Source organism: Trachypithecus francoisi, unplaced genomic scaffold (assembly GCF_009764315.1).
Source record: "Trachypithecus francoisi isolate TF-2019V2 unplaced genomic scaffold, Tfra_2.0 Lachesis_group4, whole genome shotgun sequence".
Lineage (NCBI taxonomy): Eukaryota > Metazoa > Chordata > Mammalia > Primates > Cercopithecidae > Trachypithecus > Trachypithecus francoisi.
In genome coordinates this window covers 56,469,680-56,489,585 of record NW_022681469.1, presented here as the reverse complement: position 1 = coordinate 56,489,585, position 19,906 = coordinate 56,469,680, and the positions used below count along the sequence as shown (strand labels likewise).

Sequence of the window (19,906 nt, the reverse complement as noted above, 5' to 3'; positions counted from 1 at the left end):
AAATACACTAAGTATTTTTGTCTCTTGGAGACTTACTATAATTCTTGTAGCAGGAAAGCCTGCAGAATGTTAACAAAATAAAATCTCTGAAAATCCTGACTATATTTTCAGTTGACTTAAAAATTTTTAACCCCTCAATCTCTCTCTTAAATTATTATTTTAAATAAGTACTTTTACCCTAAATTTCTTCTTTAACGGACCTAGTATTTTCTTGCAACAAAAATCACACTATTGTGGGATATAGGTAATCTTTTCTTTTTAAAGATTACATAACTTCTTTCTAAACGAAGTCCATGTCTGCGGCTAATTCATAACCAATGTAACTGAAAACAGAAATGGAAATGTTAGAGATTTCCATTTTTTAACAAACATGGAAATTATTTCTCAATTTGAAGAACTGCATCTCAGGAATGACTTCCTTGACAAATTAATCAGAATTATCAAGTAGCAAACATTCATGCTAAGCCAAAGCCAACCAGGTGAGTCATTCATATTATAACATGTATATATAACAACGTACACTAAAGACAAGAACGAAATGACTTTTTAAAAGGTCGATAAACTTTACTCACTCCCTTAATATTTTCCAGGTTTAACTGAGGTATAACGATGCATGTGATCCCGGAACCCATGGAAGAGTATCTATCTCAACTACCAGGACCATATCGAGTTCTAGCTTGGAAAAAAAAAAGTAAAAAACAAACAAACAAAAAAAAACCTATCTAAATACGTGTTCTGAAAAGCCCGCAATAATACCCAATTTATAAGAAGCAAGCAACCACAGAACAGAAAACTCAAGAAAGCACAGCCTTCCACCACCGCTCCCCAGCTAGCCCCCCTCCCTTTTTTTTTTTTTTTTGTTCTTCATTTCCATTCCATAGTTAAATAAGTACACTTATTCCAAAATAAAAGGGGAGAAATCTGTTGGAATGGATTTTTAGAAGATAAATACTCTAGATGAAGCAACAATAAGTTGCTCGGAGGAAGTTGTCGACCCATTCATTTACATACAACCGAAAGAAGATAAACCCACATGTATTCCTATCAGTGAAGATGGAACCTGGTAATTTGCAGGGAAGATGGAATCTCAATCAAATCCCAGACAAGTACTCTCCCAAAGAGAAAAAAAATAATGCTGTGGCTCTTCACCCAGGCAGCTTCTGAGATGCAGGCTCCGCAACTCGCGAGGTGCGAAAATTCAAATGAAGCCCTGTGGCTCACAAGTGCGGCATCTCCGGGATGAGGGAGGGCTCGGGGACCGGGAAACCCACTCAGACCGCTCCACTTCGCCGAAGAATCCCAAACCACCCCAGGCTCGGGAGTGTGGACTGCTCTGCCCAGAGACCCTGGATGAGGCAGCAGAGAGGCCACACAGCAGGCGGGACAAAACCGCCTCCCGCGAGGTCCCACAGAAACCACGGAGCTCCGGGGCACTCGGGATCCCGGGCCGCGGGCGCGCGGCCAGAGAGGCGGGGTGAGAGCGCGGGGGCGCGGACTCACCTTGCAATGGGGGTGGCTGGGCGCGCGCGCCGCCTCTGTTCCTTGGCTTCCGGCCGCAGAGTCCCCTTGCAAAGCTTCCCCGCGTAGCGGGAGGGGCCTCGGCGGCCGGTGGCCGGGTTCTTCCGACCCCCTGCCCGCCTCGCCGGCTCCGCCGAGGGTGCCAGCAGCTGCAGGCAGCGCTTCAGCGCTCGCCGCCTCGCCATCCTTGGGGCGAGTCGTTGCCGGGTCACTCCCTTATTATGACCTTCGAATCTCACAGCAGTGCCATCAGCGGCCTCCCTCAGGCTGCCTCTCCAACCCTTACCAAGATGGCCGCCCCTGTGGGCCGGGGCGTCGAAGCCATCTTGGTAAAGGAAGCGCCTGGGAGCACGCAGCCTTCTCCCGGCCTGCCCCGCCCCGCCTCGCGACTCAAACACTCTGCAGGGACCCTCCTAAGACTAAATTGGTTCCCCCCAGCTGTCCTAAGCCAGAGGCTTACTTTCAGATCGCATGAACACATTCCTGGACACCAGCCACAGTTGCTAAAACTAAATGGGATCCTGCAGACCCTTTGATGGACTCTCATAGTCAACTCAATCACAGTCGAGAAGCACTGGAATGCTTCCAGCCTATGGCGCTAGGATCCTGGTAGCGAATAAACTAAACTGAAATTTGAAGTGTTGTGCAGTAGATATTGAATATTAATGGCAGCACTGCATTGTTCACTGTGTGCTCGTTTACTTTTAAAATGATATCACAGCCCCCTAGTACACACACGGTTCTCATCTAAATTTGCATCTTTTTTAACGCTAGGATAACTACTAAAGAGCCTACAGTTGTGATTCTGAGTTTCTTACTGGATTTGCTTTTTAAACTGCAGAATGAAATTAGTTGTTTCAAGAAGTAAAGTTAAGTACAGTCGGATCGAAGTAAAATTCAGCATTGGGTCGTTGGGCAAAAAGATTACAAAAGTCCTCCTGGGGTGTGCCAGGGGTCAAAAAAAAAAAAAAAAGTTCGTCTGTGGGGTTATCTTGGCAAAAAAGAAACCACCACTACAGGTTCTAAATGGAGATAAAACTGGCAGAAAAATGCAAACCAAACTATTCTGCGTTTTGAAAGTGAATGTGCCTGTGTGACATTGCAGGATTGTAAAGAACTATATCAAGTGTGAACTTTATCTCCTCAGGCTAGCTTAGAGTGGCTGCTGAACTTGAGCGTGATTAAGAGCTGCTTGCGCCTGGGTGGAGCTGAAACTGCACAAGGTAAATAATACCTTTGTACAACAGAAGAAAAAAAAAAAAAACTAACAGCATACATGCAAACCCAAAGGGTAAGTTGAAGTTACTACTCAAAAGTTCTTCATAGTGTTCTTGACTAAGCAACGAAGAAGTAATCCTGGCATTTTGGGAGGGCAAGGCAGGAGAATCCTTTGAGCCCAGGAGTTGGAGACCAGCCTGGGCAACATAGTGAGACTTCATCTCTACAAATAATAATTAAAAAAAAAAAATTAAACCACCTTGATGGCCCGCACTTGTGATCCCAGCTACTCCAGAGGCTGATGTGGGAGGATCTATTGAGCCTGGGAGATCAAGGCCACAATGAGTTGTGATTACGCCACTACACTCCAGCCTGGGCAACAGAGAAGACCCCATTTCCAAAAAAAAAAAAAGAAAGGCTGGGCGTGGTGGCTCACACCTGTAATCCCAGCACTTTGGGAGACCAAGGTGGGAGGATCACCTGACGTCAGGAGTTCGAGACCAGCCTGGCCAACGTGGTGAAACCCCCATCTCAAGTAAAAATACAAAAATTAGCTAGGCATAGTGGAGTGCACCTGTAATCCCAGCTACTAGGGAGGCTGAGGCAGGAGAACTGCTTGAACCCCAGAGATGGAGGTTGCAGTGAGCCAAGATGGCACTCAGCTGGTGGACAGAGCAAGACTCTGTCTAAAAAAAAAAAAAAAAAAAAAAAGCTCTTTGTTCCCCTCACTCCCACTCTTTTTTTTTTTTTTTTTTTTTTTAAGTTCTTGTCCTTTACTGGATAAGGGCTGAGAGAAGCAGACAGACCAGTAGACCAGTTGAACACAGTAGATGGGCGTGCGAGGTCAAAGTACTACCCGAAAGCCAGCCAACCCACACTCCCCTGAAATGAATGCTAATGCCCTTCAAACTGTGGGCATCGGATTCACACACAGCCTCTTCCAGGGATAAAAGAAGGGGTTCTTGTAAAGCCTCTTCTTTTTTCTTTTTTTTTTTTTTTTTTTTTTTGAGACAGTCTTGCTCTGTCACCCAGGCTGGAGTTCAGTGGCCGGATCTCGGCTCACTACAACCTTCGCCTCCCAGATTCTCCTGCCTCAGCCTCCTGAGTAGCTGCGACTACAGGTGCCCGCCACCACGCCTGGCTAATTTTTGTATTTTTAGTGGAGATGGGGTTTCACCATGTTGGCCAGGCTGGTCTCGAACTCCTGGCCTCAACTAATTTGCCCACCTGGACCTCCCAAAGTGATGATGGGCGTGAGCCACTGCCACCCGGCAGCTTCTTGTTTTCTTCCCTCTACCATGGAGACAAGTTCCGGTTTTCCTAGGACAACTAGCTCTAGTCACAAAGATCTCTTCAGTGATCAAGCATGGTGGAGTGGCAGAGTGAGTGTTCCGAAAGGATAAGTAGAACAGGAGTCTTCCCAGGCCCCATTACAACCTCAGTACCTGTGAATGGCATCCCCAGCCCAACCAGAAGTTGACAAAGAGGCACGTACCTGGTGAAAAGATACATATATTTAGAACTAGCCAGCTGGACTCAGTTTAGATGACCCCAATTTTGTTGGCAATATCCCAGTTTTGTTGGGTCAGCAACAAAGTTGATCCCAATTTTGTTGGCAATATCCAAAGCATTGTAATCAGGAGCCAGTGGAGCTTATGCCTTCTTCCTCCATCAGGCCTAATCAGGGCATTGACCTTGGCCACATCAACGTCATAGAGCTTCTTCACAGCCTGTTTGATCTAGTGCTTGATGGCTTTAACATCCACAGTGAACACAAGTGTGTTGTCTTCTATCTTCTTCATGGCAGACTCAGTGGGCAGAGAAAACTAGGTGATAACATAGTGGTCAAGCTTGTTTCTCCTGGGGACGGTCTTCTGAGGATATTTGAGCTGTCTCCAGAGTCGCAGTGTCTTGGACTGTGGGAAGGTGGTGACATACAGACCTTTTTCTTTGTGGCTGTGGACACCTTTCAACACTGCCTTCTTGGCCTTCAAAGCCTTCACTTTGGCTTTGGCTTTAGGAGGGGCAGGAGCTTCCTTCTTTTTGTGCCATCTTGTGGAAAGGGCACTCCCATTCTTCACTGTGAAAAAAATCCAAATATACAGGTAATAGATATGCCTTTTCATAATACTATTTGAGTAAGTTGCAGACATCAAAATGCTTCACCCTAAATAATTCAGCGTATCTCTCCTAAGAATGAAGACATTTGCTTCATAACCACAGTATCATTCCACCTATGAAAGGATCAATTCCCCAATATCACTTAATAACCTGTTTTCAAGTTTCCATGATGTACAATCATGGAATGTCTATAAGAGCTGTTTTTTTCTGAGCTAGGATACTACCTACACTAGTGTGTTGCATTTATGTATTATATTTAAATAAGAAGCAATCTAAAGTATTCGCTTGCTATTTTCTATGCATATCATACAGATATTATAAAGAGACAGATGTTTACAGGATGTTTTTCATTGAGAGCCGGTGCTTTAGAAAAGCGTATTTCTGTGTACACCAGAAAAGTCTAGGAGGAATGTCTTTTAACACAACATTGACAGTATAATTGAAGCTGTATTAATTAAACAGTAACATTTGTACTTTGTTAACTCCTGGAATACTACATCAACTTTATGGATTATGTTGGAATCTCTGCTCAACGTGACTTCTAAAGTGTAATTGGTTGGTTTTTTTCTAGACAATGGAAAGAAGCTGTTTAGTATAATAATTTATATCACTCCAGGCAAAACCTCTAGCTTGCCTTGCTTCACCTTACAAAACAAAATGAACATTGCACCCTAAGCATTTTACTCATGGTTTAATTTTAGATCCTGGCCTGCTGAACTGGGCTTTATTTGTCCTTCCCTTTTATGCCACCCCTAGGAAGTCAGACATTCAGAAAATAATAACTATTTGTCTTCTAAGTTGTTACTTAATGTTTACATAAGAAGCAATTTAAAATATTCCCTTGCTAATTTTTGTACATATCATTGACCTTCTTCCTTACCTGTATTGTTCATTAATTCTGTCAAGAAGAGGGACAGATTTACACAATTCCCTAAAATTTACTATTGGCTAGTGTAATTTTTTTCTTGGAGACTAGTACTGTATTAAATAGGATTATTTTAACATTTCATAAAGTATTAGGTGCTACTTAAATTACTTCTGGGGAACCACATTTAAAACAAGTTTAGCATTGTTTTAAAGTAAGTTCTGTAATCAGTACCATCCTTTTTTCTTCTAGCTCTAGTTTTAAAAGCACAGAGGACTAGAAGACTCATTACTAGAGTATTTTTAATTCAGTGTATATTTATAGTGGCACCTGTGGAATTCAGTGGTGAAATTAAGTAATTTGAAATCTAAGCTGTTGGAACTCCAAATTATTTTGAGCCTTAAAAGAATGTGATTATGGGGCCTGAAAAGCAGCTATATCCTAGGCAGCTGTAACTAGGCAGCTGTAAACTTTGTTTCTCTGATTATAGACCTTCTTTCTTACCTGTATTGGTTTGTAAAATGTTGTAAATGACTAAAGAGTGTCAGGGAAAACCTCTTCCCTCTCCATTGTTGATCTTTATTATAGATTAGCCTCCCTCTTACCTTTCTCACACAAAGACTTAATAACTATCTCTTTATCTCAAGATGAAATGTTAAATATACTCTTTTAAATTGGAAACAAAATTAAAATCCTCTATAAAGAAAACAAGCTGTATGGAAAAGAAAACAAATGAATTAATGTGTTGTAATTCTCAAACCAGCCTTGTATAGAAAATGTTGTAATCCTGTTAAATTTCTTTGTCTTCTTCATATAAAAGCAAGAACTTACTTTTAACTTCAGAGCACTGACCCCATTTCTGTGGAGTCTGCGTGAGCTGGAATGGCTATTAACCAGCTTTTCGCTTGAATAAACTCTTTAGAACACGATTTTGACCCTTTTCATTATTTCAGGTTGAACACAGCTAAATGCTGCATTCACTCCCAGTCAAATTAAAAATTGTTTTCCTGATCATTAAGAATCTATAGATAACTACAAATAGCAGTAGATGATCTTGGGCAGCTAAATTCTTTTTTTTTTTTTTTTCTTGAGATGGAGTCTTGCTCTGTCACCCAGGCTGGAGTGCAGTGGTGCGATCTCAGCTCACTGCAACATCCACCTCCCTGAGGCAATTCCCCTGCCTCAGCCTCCCAAGTATTACAAGCGCACGCCACCACGCCTGGCTAATTTTTTTCTTTTTTTTTTTTTTGAGACGGAGTCTCGCTCTGTGGCCCGGGCTGGAGTGCAGTGGCCAGATCTCAGCTCACTGCAAGCTCCGCCTCCTGGGTTTATGCCATTCTCCTGCCTCAGCCTCCCGAGTAGCTGGGACTACAGGCGCCCGCCACCTCGCCTGGCTAGTTTTTTGTATTTTTTAGTAGAGACGGGGTTTCACCATGTTAGCCAGGATGGTCTCGATCTTCTGACCTTGTGATCCGCCCGCCTCGGCCTCCCAAAGTACTGGGATTACAGGCTTGAGCCACCGCGCCCGGCCTTTTTTTTGTATTCTTAGTAGAGACGGGGTTTCACCATGTTGGCCAGACTGGTCTCGAACTCCTGATCTCAAGCAATCTGCCCACCTTGGCCTCCCAAAGCGCTGGGATTTTACAGGCGTGAGCCACTGCACTTGGCCTGGACAGTAATTTAACTGCTCTGCTGTTTACTACCTCTCTGACCTTGGAAAATACCCCTCCCAATTCCCCACTCCCCATACCCTTACACCCCAAAATGACCCTAAGTCTCTATGTCTACTTGCAGTTGTAACATTCTGTTACTCTATAAAAAGGTTTTGGGGAAAAATATATGAAGGGACAGTGCAGGTTACAGGGGTTGTAGGAGTATGTTAGACCATGGGTCAGCAAACTAGGAGGGCCAAATCTGATCTGTTGCCTGTTTGTTTAATTCAAACTATTTATTTTTCAGAACACAAAGTCCTCAACATTCATATTATAGCAATGCTTTTTTTTATTGTGGCAAAAAACACATAACATAAAATTTACTGTCTTAACCATTTCTAAATGTACGGTTCAGTAGTGTTAAGTATATTCATATTGTTTTGAAACAGTTTGAATCTCTGGACCTTTTTCATCTTGCAAATCTGAAATTCTGCACCTATTAAACAATGACCTCCCCTTCCCCACCAGCCCCTCAGCCTCTGGTATCTACCATTCATCTTTCTGTTTCTATGAATTTGACTACTTCAGAGACCTCATATAAGTGCAATCATACCATTTTTGCATTTTTGTGACTGGCTTATTTTGCTTAGCATAATGTCCTCAAGGTTCTTCCATGTTGTATCATGTGACCGGATTTCCTTCCCTTTTTTTTTTTTTTTTTTTTTTGAGACGGAGTCTTGCTCTGTCGCCCAGGCTGGAGTGCAGTGGCCGGATCTCAGCTCACTGCAAGCTCCGCCTCCCGGGTTTATGCCATTCTCTTGCCTCAGCCTCCCGAGTAGCTGGGACTACAGGCGCCCGCCACATCGCCCGGCTAATTTTTTGTATTTTTTTAGTAGAGACGGGGTTTCACCGTGTTAGCCAGGATGGTCTCGATCTCCTGACCTCGTGATCCACCCGTCTCGGCCTCCCAAAGTGCTGGGATTACAGGCTTGAGCCACCGCGCCCGGCCTTCCTTCCCTTTTAAGGCTGAATAATATTCCATTGTATGTTATTTTAACACATTTTGTTTATCCATTCATTCATCAATGGATATTTGGGTTGCCTCCACCTCTTGGTTATTATGAATACTGCTCTTTTGAACATGGGTGTGCAAAAATCTCTTTGACTTCCGGCTTTCAATTCTTTTGGATATATTCCCAGAAGTGGGATTGCTGGATCATATGGTACCTCTATTTTTAAGTTTTTGAGAAACTTCTGTATTGTTTTCCACAGAAGTTGCACCCTTTTGCAGTCCTACCAATAGTGCACAAGGCTTCCGGTGTCTCCCTGATCCTCATCAACACTTATTTTCTGGGTTTTTTGTTTGTTTGTTTTTGTTTTTTTCAGTAAAAATCACAATAGTTGTGAGGTGATATCTCATTGTGATTTTGATTTGCATTTCTGTGATTACTCATGATGTTGAGCATCTTTTAATTTGCTTGTTGGCCATTTGACTCCATATCATCCTTGGAGAAATGTATATGTGAAAGCAAAACATCTTGGGTCCCCAAACTCACTAAGCTAAAGTGAAAATTCAAGTTGAGAACTGCTTAGGGCAAACCTGCTTCCCATTCTATTCAAAGTTATCTCTCCGCTCAAGAGATAAATGAGTATCTGAGTGCCTCCTTTGGAAAGGCTTATCAGAAACTCAAAAGAATGTAGTCATTTGTTTTTTACCTATCTGTGACCTGAAAGAAGCTTGAAGTCTTCCTGTTTTTGCCTCAAGTTGTCCCACCTTTGCAGATCGAACCAATGTACTTCTTTTTCTTTTTTTTTTTTTTTTTTGAGAGGGAGTCTCCCTCTATCGCCCAGGCTGGAATGCAGTGGCGCCGTCTCTGCTCACTACAACCTCTGCCTCCCTGGTTCAAGCAATTCTGCCTCAGCCTCCCGAGCAGCGGGGATTGTAGGCGCGCACCACCACGCCCAGCTAATTTTTGCATTTTTAGTAGAGATGGGGTTTCACCATGTTGGTCAGGCTGTTCTCGAACTCCTGACCTTGTGATCCGCCCGCCTCAGTCTCCCAAAGTGCTGGGGTTACAGAAGTGAGCCACCGCGCCCAGGTTGCCATGTGTTTTCATAGTTTTAAGTTTACCATCAGTTGTCTTGGTCTGTGAGCTAAGAATGGCTTTTATAGTTCTAAATGATTGGGAAGAAAAAAAAAAGAAAAATAATACATTGTGACACCTGAAAATTACGTAAAATCCCGGTTTTGTTGGCCCACAACCACACCCATTCAATTACATATTGATGGCTTTTGCACTACAACAGCAGGGCTGAGTAGTTGCAACAGAGACATATGACCTGTACTGCCTAAAATATTTACTATCTAACCCTTTACAGAAAAAGTTTATTGAGCCCTGTGTAAAAGCACTTTTCCCCCCAATCTCCTAGTATCTGGCAGGGCAGAAAAAGAAAAGATAAAGTACAGAGTCCAGAACTCAGAACAAGGTTGTATTATCAGTGTTTTTAGTGTTCTCCCTGAAGGAAAGGGATATTTAAGAAAAAGTTGGCCGGGCGCGGTGGCTCAAGCCTGTAATCCCAGCACTTTGGGAGGCCGAGGTGGGCGGATCACGAGGTCAGGAGATCGAGACCATCCTGGCTAACACGGTGAAACCCCATCTCTACTAAAAATACAAAAAAATTAGCCGGGAGTAGTGGCGGGCGCCTGTAGTCCCAGCTACTCGGGAGGCTGAGGCAGGAGAATGGCGTGAACCCGGGAGGCGGAGCTTGCAGTGAGCCCAGCCGGCGCCACTGCACTCCAGCCTGGGGGCAGAGCGAGACTCCGTCTCAAAAAAAAAAAAGAAAGAAAGAAAAAGTTTCCCAAACTTTCTCTTCGTATTTTAAAGCAGAGTTAATAGGTAAGAAAATTCTTTTTTTCATTAATTTATTTTTACTTGACAAATAGTAACTGGGAACTATATATTTATGGGGCACAATGTGAGGTTTTGGTCTATGTATACGTTGTAGAATGATTCAAAAGCTCATTAACTTACCCATCACCTCACCAACTTATCATTTTTTTTTTTTTTGGTAGGACATTAAAAACTTATTCTTTTAGCAATTTTGAAAAATACAATATATTAAGGCTGGGCGCGGTGGCTCACGCCTGTAATTCTAGGACTTTGGGAAGCCAAGACAGGCGGATCACCTGAGGTCAGGAGCTCGAGACCAGCCTGACCAACATAGAGAAACTCCGTCTCTACTAAAAATGCAAAAATTAGCCGGGCATGGTGGCACATGCTTGTAATCCCGGCTACTCAGGAGGCTGAGGTGGGAGAATCACTTGAACCCGGGAGGTGGAGGTTGCAGTGAGCCGAGATCCGCCGTTGCACTCCAGCCTGGGCAACAAGAGTGAAACTCCATCTCAAAAAAAAAAAATTGGAGACCAGTATAGGTCTCCACATTAGAGAATAGTATTCGCAACTGTGGGAGACAGCTGACACAAGAAAATAACTAAAAATTAAACTCCTTTGCTTCTTAAGAGTAGTTTCACATACTCTCATTGTGACACCACAGTTTGAATTTCATCTAGAATTTATCAGAAACTGGAAAATACAGGCTAGGCAGATACTATAGTATTTCCATTGTGAGAAAAGTAATATTTATCTTACTAATAATTGGCCAATTTCTTTCTTTTTCTTTTTCTTTTTCTTTTTTTTTAAATCTAAAAGACTCAGAATATGATCTTCAAAATGTAAAATCTAAGCCCCAGGTAGTTAAACTTGATAACTAATGCTGATTAGTTTGGTGATTTAAAAAATATAAATTATAGCTTTTTAGAAATGCTATTTTCCATATGGATTAATATCCACAAAAATACAGGGGAGAGCTTCAAAAGTGAAGGGATTAGTCCACCATCTTTATGATCTATTCCACCTTGAAAAATTCTGTGCCTCCAAGAACATGTGAGTACCCAGCACTAAGATAATACAAGTAAGTGAGTGTGCTACTTTTCCTCACAACGATGAATGTTTAGATGTATTTTTAAAATAAAAACAGACAAGAAATTAGTAAAAGAGGAACTACAGTAGCCAATACGTATTTTATGATTAAGAATTATTAGACTTTCAGGCTGGATGTTGTGGCTTACACCTGTAATCCAACCCTCTGGGAGGCCGAGAAAGGAGGATGGCTTGAGGCCAGAGTTTGAGACCAGCCTGAGCAACATAGCAAGACCCTGTCTCTAAAACAAAAACAAAACAACACAAAACCATTAGCCAGGCGTGGTAGTGCACACCAGCTACTCGGAAGGCTGAAACAGGAGAATCGCTTGAGCCCAGGAGTTTAAGGTTACAGTGAGCTCTAATCATGCCACAGCACTCCAGCCTGAGCAAAAGAATGAGACCCTGTCTCTGAAATAAATAAATAAATGATTAGACTTCAGTTTTAATCTTTGTTAATTAGCTTATCCAGAGAAATTCATTGCTAAATCAACCAGGAGAATTTTGAGAAAACCCACCCTGGTTTTCTCCATTGAGAAAGGATCCCACCTATACCTAAGTCATTCAAAAATATGATTTGTGTGACTCTTCATGGAAAGATGCCACTTAGGAAAAATCACTCATTGTTTTGTTCTCTTAGATTTTTTCTAGCATTCCCATGTTGCTGAATTACATAGTTATCGTAGGATTGGAACTTAGAAAAAAGAACCAGACATTTTTCAAAATCTAAACACTGAAGACTGACTGTTAATGTTGAAGGCATTAAATCTTGTTTATCCTCCTCACCCTAGCTAAGCAAATAAACTATTTCATGAATGTTGAGGCCCTCAGATAGCTATTGCTGTCCTCATGATTTGAGAGATTAATTGGTCTTCTTTTTAGATTCAGCCTACTGCCCAAAGAACCTCGACTCAATTCCTTCCCATTATGGTGATTTGCTTGTGCTATTTGGTTGGATGTGGCCACCTCTGACAATTGTTACTATTTGTGGCAGTGAGTGTAGCTCTGGCCAGGCTTGCCACTCACATGTACAGGACCCGGGATAAGAGTACTGAGCCCACATGCCACATGTCTAGTTATTTAAAGGGAATAAAGCAGGCTGAACAACTGTTAAGTGCAAGATATTTGGTCCTCCTACCTTGACAGATACACCTTCATAAGGATAGACTGAGTTCTCAGACTCTTCGGAATTTGTGTCTTCAAGGCTTTGTCCTGTTCAGTGGCAGCCTGGAACTTATCCATGTAGACCCTTCCCATTGTCTAAGTTCAGGTTGTCTCAGTCTGTTCAGGTTGCTACAACAAAATACGATAAACTGGGTGGTTTACCAACAATGGGGATTTTTTTTCCTTCACAGTTCTAGAGGCTGGGAAGTCCAAGATCAAGGCACTAACTGGCTGGTTCAGTGTCTGGAGAAGGGTCACTTTCTGGTTCATAGATGAATACTTCTCACTGTATCCTCAAATGGTGGAAGGCACAAGGGAGCTTTTGCAGGCTGTTTTTATAAGGGCATTAATCCCCAGTCACCTTTCAAAGACCCAACCTCCTGATACCATCCTCTGTTAGGTTAAGATTTCAACATATGAATTTGGGGGACACAAACATTCAGACCATAGCACCGTTTATCCCCAACAAAGAGCTGCCCCTTGGCCATCCCTAGGCCTAGGGGTACACACAGCAGTGTTGCCTCCTGACCTTAGTAGGATGGACCTGGGAAACATGTTGGTACAGGCCCTGGAAGCAGACTTGGAACCTTCTGAACAAGACCCCAAATTCCTGGATACCTGAAGAGTGGTTGGGGAAGGAGCTTGGACTCCAAGTGCGCCTGTCCCCTTGGCACACATAGGGAGACGCACAGCCAAAGGAGGCCCGAGTAGGTTCTCAAGGGCAGGCCTTGGAGCAGGGGTCCTCTTACCTGGCTCTAAAGGAGTTCTGCTCTGAGACTTTAGCATGTTCTGAATTGTACACACAGCCAATCCAGAGTCAGAAACTGAACCTCATGTGTTTATACATCAAAAAAGTTCACTTTCAATGCTCAATCATGTGACTCTGCCATCGGTGATCAGTTAACACAAATTTTAGAAGGAGGCCAGGCACTGTGGCTCAAACCTGTAATCCCAGCACTTTGGGAGGCCGAGGTGGCTGTTTCACTTGAGTCCAGGAGTTTGAGACCAGCCTGGGCAACATGGCAAAACCCTGTCTCTACAAAAAATACAAAAACTAACCAGGGATGGTAGTGTGCACCTGTAGTCCCTGCAACTCAAGAGGCTAATGTGGGAGGATCATTAGAGCCTGGGAGGCGGAGGTTGCAGTGAGCTGAGATGGTACCACTGTACTGCAACCTGGACAACAGGAGATGCTGTCTCAAAAAAAAAAAAAAAAAAAGAAAGAAAGAAAAAGAAAGAAGAAAACAATAAATTTTAGAAGGAGCCCTCCAAATCATTTAAAATTGCCAAATACATTTCCAGCGCAGTGTTAATTCAACTAGAATGGCATTTATTATGAACAGAGGAAGAATAGACTATTGCTTTCTTCCTTGCAAAGAATGCACCAAACCCCTCAGGTATATCTGATTCTCCACAGATTGAATAATTAATGAGGGCTACTTGTCCCAGCACTTACAATTTACAATTGAATTCCCAAGTCCCCAACAACAAACAGGTGTATATCTGCTACCTGCTTCCAATGTGGGGACTGTGATATTATTTTATTATAGGCATGGCTGTCAAATGTAATTGGACAAAAAAGAATGATCATAGACTAAGTGGGGAGACCCAGCAAATCCTCTCTGTTTAGATTTTTCTGAGCTCTTCTTCTGCCCAGCATTCTGTATGTGTACACACACACACACACACACACACACACACACAGAGTTCTTGGCTCATAACTCCCATAGCCCTTGTTATCATGTTGGGGTGCTTTAGGCCTCAGAGAACACAATCTCTCTCTCTGATCTCCTCCTACCCTCCTTTCGCCTAACCAAGGCAGGACTTCAATCTGATTGTAGGTCAGAAGACCCTCATTTCGGAAACGGTCCTGCCTGATACCCTGCAGGAAGGAATGCCACGCAGAAGAGCCCAGAAGAACCTAAACAGACAGGATTTGCTGAGTTTCCCCACCCAGTCTATGAGTATTAGATCATTCTCTTTTTTTTTTTTTGAGATGGAGTTTTGCTCTTGTTGCCCTGGTTAGAGTGCAATGGTGCGATCTCAGCTCACCACAACCTCCGCCTCCAGGGTTCAAGCAATTCTCCTGCCTCAGCCACCCAAGCAGCTGGAACTACAGGCATGCACCATGCACCCGGCTAATTTTGTATTTTTAGTAGAGATGGGGTTTCTCCATGTTGGTCAGGCTGGTCTCAAACTCCTGACCTCAGGTGATCCGCCCATCTCAGCTTCCCAAAGTGCTAGGATTACAGGCATGAACCACCGCGCCTGGCCTGGATCTTTCCTTTTTTTGTCCAATTACATTTGACAATCATGCCTATCCACTGAAGTCTCCATAGAAGGCCTAAGAGGACAGGGTTTGGAGAGCTTCTGGATAGCTGAACACATGGAGGTCCCTGGAGGGTGATGAGTCCAGGGAGTTCATGGAAGCTCCATGCCTCTTCTCCCATACTTCACCCTATGCATCTCTTCATCTGTGTCCTTTGTAATATCCTTTATAATAAACCAGTAAACGTGTTTTCCTGAGTTCTGTGAGCCACTGTAGTAAACTAATCAAACCCAAAGAGCAGGTCGTGGGAACCCCAACTTGAAGCTGGTTGGTCAGACATTCTGCACACCTGGACTTGTGACTGGTGTCTGAAGTTGGTGGGCAGTCTTGGGGACTGAGCTTTCAATCTGTGGGATCTGACTCTATTTCCAGGTAGACATAATCCAGAATTGGATTGCAGCTGATGTCTGTACAGAATTGATTGCTTGCTAGCTGGTGGAGAGAATTCTTCACATACTTTGGGGTCACAGAAGTCTTCTGTGTTGATTGTTGCTGTTATTGAGAGAAAAAAATAGGAAAAAAGCACTCTGCGTGAGTGTGGTTTTTTCACTAACAGAGACTGAAAATATTGTTCTCTGTAGCAAACAAAATAATCCCCATCACCACCAACAACCAAATATCCACTTCCTAATCCCCAGAATCTGTGAATGCTGCCTTATATTGCAAAAGAGATTTTGCAGAGTGATTAAAAACCTTGAGATGGAGAGATTAGCCTGGATTATCCAGATGGACCTGGGACCTAAATGTAATCACAAGTGTTCTTAAAAGAGGGAGGCAAGAGGGTCAAAGGGGGAAAGGGGCAATGTGACAACAGCACAGACATCAGAGCCAACGCATGCGAGCAGCCTCTAGAAGCTGGAACAGGCAAGGAACAGATCCTCCCCGAGAGCTTCTAGAAGGAACCAGTCCTGCTGACTACCTTGACTGTAGCCCAGTGAAACAGATTTCAGATTTCGGTCTGCAATCAGAACTGTTGTGTTGTTTTAAATCACCAAGTTGATGGTAATTTGTTTCAGCAGCAATAGAAAGCTAACACGGTTTCCTTGAAGCAATCTTTGAAGTCTGATAATGATACATAAAATATTTGTCAAATTAATATAACATTAATAAGTAGGCACAGGACTATAGATCTCAACTCCATACCGTGATCTCTAGATTGAGCTAGAGCTGTGGCAAAACATTTTACCTTTGAATTTCATGTTTACATGTTATTGCTATCACAGTCTCTCCTCAGCCTCCCTGTTCACCATGAAGCCTATATGTCAACTGCATGCACATCTGAGCTTATGTACATGTTTTTTCTTCTGATTGGGTTTTATTCCTGGCCTTTACATCCCTCAACACTCAAATAAAGAATTATCACCTTTGAGAAGCTGTCCCACCTTCCCAAAGCAGAATGGTCATCTCTGCCTTGGTGCTTTTGTAGAATTGTAAAGTAGTTGTTGTCACATGCGTCCATGTGAAGAGACCACCAAACAGGCTTTGTGTGAGCAACATGGCTGTTTATTTCATCTGGGTGCAGGCAGGCTGAGTCCAAAAAGAGAGTCAGCAAAGGGTGGTGGGATTATCATTAGTTCTTAAAGGTTTTGGGATAGGCAGTGGAGTTAGGACCAATGCTTTGTGGACAGGGGGTGGATCTTACAAAGTACATTCTCAAGGGTGGGGAGAATTACAGAGAACCATCTTAAGGGTGGGGGAGATTACAAAGTACATTGATCAGTTATGGTGGGGCAGAAACAAATCACAATGGTGGAACGTCATCAGTTAAGGATGACATTATGGATTTTTTTTTTTTCTTTTTTTATGAGACGGAGTCTCGCTCTGTTGCCCGGGCTGGAGTGCAGTGGTGAGATCTCGGCTCACTGCAAGCTCCATCCCCTGGGTTCACGCCATTCTTCTGCCTCAGCCTCCCGAGTAGCTGGGTCTACAGGTGCCCGACACCTCGCCCAGCTAATTTTTTGTGTTTTTAGTAGAGACAGGGTTTCACCGTGTTAGCCAGGATGGTCTCGATCTCCTGACCTCATGATCCACCCGCCTCGGCCTCCCACAGTGCTGGGATAACAGGTGTGAGCCACCGCTCTCGGCTCTTTTGTGAACCTTCAGTTGCTTCAGGCCATCTGGATGTACACTTGCAGGTCACAGGGCATATGATGGCTTAACTTGGGCTCAGAGGCCTGACAGTTATCAAATTACATTGTGACTATTTGTTTCCATTTCTGTTTCCCAAATCAGAATGTGAATGCAAATATGCATATGCAAATACTCTATGATCCATATTTATACAACTAGTACCTACTTCTCTGCTTGGCACAGACACTCCTATCTATGAACTGAATAAAGAGATGAATGACTATTCCCTGAATTCTGAAGAGCTTACTTGGGGGTGGGCAGGGATGGGAAGTGCGGAGGGATAGAGGTAAAGGACAAGGCAACAGGAAATTCATGGTTCAGCAAGACATTCAGAGTCTTGGAGAAAAAGACGAGGCTGATTTGTGTGATGATTCAATTTGAGGCTATCCTCTGATGCTCATTACACATGCAATTTAGCATCTCTCTTGACCTTGCTTCAAAGTCAGTTTCTAAGTGGAGTTAACAGTATGTGCTACCTCACACAGCAATCTGCTGATTAGAAGCTCTTAACTGGGGTGGATGGCAAGCAGCCACACATGATTTGTCAGCTCTGCATCCTTGCATGGCTCTAGGCAGAGGCTGACAACTTTAGGATTTAATTGTAGCTGTTTAACAACTCTGTCCTTATAGACCATTCAGAGTAACAACTCATAAAAGTATCTACATTTAGTTTTCCTTCTTAGGCATAAAAAGTACCTTCCCTCTACCCCTCAAGTACTCCAGATATATAGTCCCTTTATCTTGATCCAAAGTACAAAGGACAAACCTATGCTGAAAACCTTCTTTCAGTGGAAATGAGGCTGTCAATTTCACACACCTAGAAAACCTATGAAATCAGCTGGGCGCGGTGGCTCAAGCCTGTAATCCCAGCACTTTGGGAGGCCGAGACAGGTGGATCACGAGGTCAGGAGATCGAGACCATCCTGGCTAACACGGTGAAACCCCGTCTCTACTAAAAAATACAAAAAACTAGCCGGGCGAGGTGGCGGGCGCCTGTAGTCCCAGCTACTTGGGAGGCTGAGGCAGGAGAATGGCGTAAACCCGGGAGGCAGAGCATGCAGTGAGCTGAGATCCGGCCACTGCACTCCAGCCTGGGTGACAGAGCAAGACTCTGTCTCAAAAAAAAAAAAAAAAAGAAAACCTATGAAATCATACTTTTTGCAATATATAGACTGATGTTAATTTACAGTGTGTCTTTCATCCTGCATCACTCCTCATGATGTAGTTAACTGTGCTCCTTTCCTGTTCTATACTATGTATCTGTGTTGGTTTAGAATTTTACATTTGAGATTCAGCTTATTTTTTAAGGTACCACTTACTGTATATTTTCCATGTGCCAGACACTATGCTAAGTGCTTTACAATTCTCATTGAATCCTCGTAACAAATTCAGGCACTAAGCATTATTATACCCTTTTTATAGATGGGGAAGCTGAGATTTACGGAGGTAATTAGCTTTTTCCTCAAGGTTAGTGGGATGTGGAGGTAGGACTCGGGTTTATGCCTATTGGATGGAGAGATTCGATCTTCTTTCTTGCTTTCCACAAGTCTAATGTGACATTAAATTGCCAAAGAAATGCCATTGAGCAATTAACCATAGCCTGTGGGGAGAAATTTTTAAATGTAACCCTTACTTCCAAAGTCAAAATTTCCCTTGGAAACCAAGTGCTATGGACTGAATTATGTTCCCCTCAATTCCTGTGTTAAAGCTCTATCCCCCAATGTGACTATATTTGGAGAAAGAGTCTTCAGGAGATAACCAAGGTTAAATGAGGTCATGAGTGTGGGGCTTTAATCCCATAGGACTGTGGCCTTATAAAAGAGAGAAAGAGTCTGGGCACGGTGGCTCACACCTGTAATCCTAGCACTTTGGGAGGCCAAGGCGGGTGGATTACCTGAGGTCAGGAGTTCGAGACCAGCCTGGTCAACGTGGTAAAACCCAGTCTCTACTAAAAATACAAAAATTAGCCAGCACAGTAGCAGGCATCTGTAGTCTCAACAATTCTAGAGGCTAAGGCTGGAGAATCACTTGAACCTGGGAGGCGGAGTTTGCAGTGAGCTGAGATCATGTCACTGCACTCCAGCCTGGGCAACAGAGCAAGACTCTGTCTTAAAAAAAAAAAAAAGAAAAAAGAGAAAAAGATACAGAGAGAGAGATTCCCCCGCTCTAACTCTCCCTGCCTGGCATGTGAGGACAGTGGGAAGTCAGAGTCGCAGGGCAAGGAAGAGTCATCACCAGAAACTGACCATGCTAGCACCCTGATCTCTAGAACTATGAGAAAATAAATTTCTGTGGTTTATGCCACACAGTTTACGGTATTTTATTACTGCAGCTTTAGCAGACTAATGCACAAAGGACCACCATCTTGGCGGTCCAAGGTAACATATATTTACATCTTGGTGGACAGAGTTGTGTATTACGTGTGTTCAGAGTTTCTTCAGCCTCAAGGACTGGTGGTTATATCACTTATAAAACAAATTAGTCTCTTTTATTTATTTATTTATTTATTTTTGAGATGGAGTCTTACTCTGTCACTCAGGCTGGAGAGCAGTGTTGCAATCATAGCCCGCTGCAGCCTTGAACTCCCGGGGTCACAGGTCCTCCCGCATCAGCCTGCCAAGTAGCTGGGACTACAGGCATGCACCACCATGCCCAGCTATTTTTAAAATATTTAATAGAGTTTTTAAATTTTTAAAAAACGTTTGTAGGCCGGGCAAGGTGACTCACGCCTGTAATCCCAGCACTTTGGGAGGCCAAGGTGGGCAGATCACGAGGTCAGGAGGTCTAGACCATCCTGGCTAACACCGTGAAAGCCTGTCTCTACTAAAAATACACAAAATTAGCTGGGTGTGGTGGCGGGTGCCTGTAGTCCCAGCTACTGGGGAGGCTGAGGCAGGAAAATGGCGTGAATCGCTCCACTGCACTCCAG

At 43.3% G+C, this 19,906-nt stretch overlaps 1 protein-coding gene and 1 long non-coding RNA gene across 5 annotated transcripts in view; both read right to left on the bottom strand.

The window, feature by feature from the left end:
* NAPEPLD (N-acyl phosphatidylethanolamine phospholipase D) overlaps window positions 1-1,938 on the bottom strand; it is a 49,069-nt gene extending 47,131 nt beyond the window's left edge. Inside the window, exon 1 of one of the 4 annotated variants that reach the window (XM_033193666.1) lies at window positions 1,501-1,938. In XM_033193666.1, the coding sequence (XP_033049557.1) occupies window positions 1,501-1,703 (203 nt within the window). In that variant the 5' untranslated portion in view covers window positions 1,704-1,938. Of the gene's footprint in view, window positions 1-572; window positions 748-1,033; window positions 1,326-1,500 lie in introns of those variants that run through there. The other 3 variants (XM_033193667.1, XM_033193668.1, XM_033193670.1) reach the window with 3 other exon arrangements.
* A 2,844-nt stretch (window positions 1,939-4,782) lies between these two features.
* Window positions 4,783-15,270, bottom strand: LOC117072607. Its single transcript, XR_004432879.1, has 3 exons — window positions 15,137-15,270; window positions 12,493-12,647; window positions 4,783-4,816 (listed from the first exon to the last, which is right to left on the bottom strand). It is a non-coding gene; the product is annotated as an uncharacterized LOC117072607 (long non-coding RNA).
* Window positions 15,271-19,906: the final 4,636 nt, after the last annotated feature.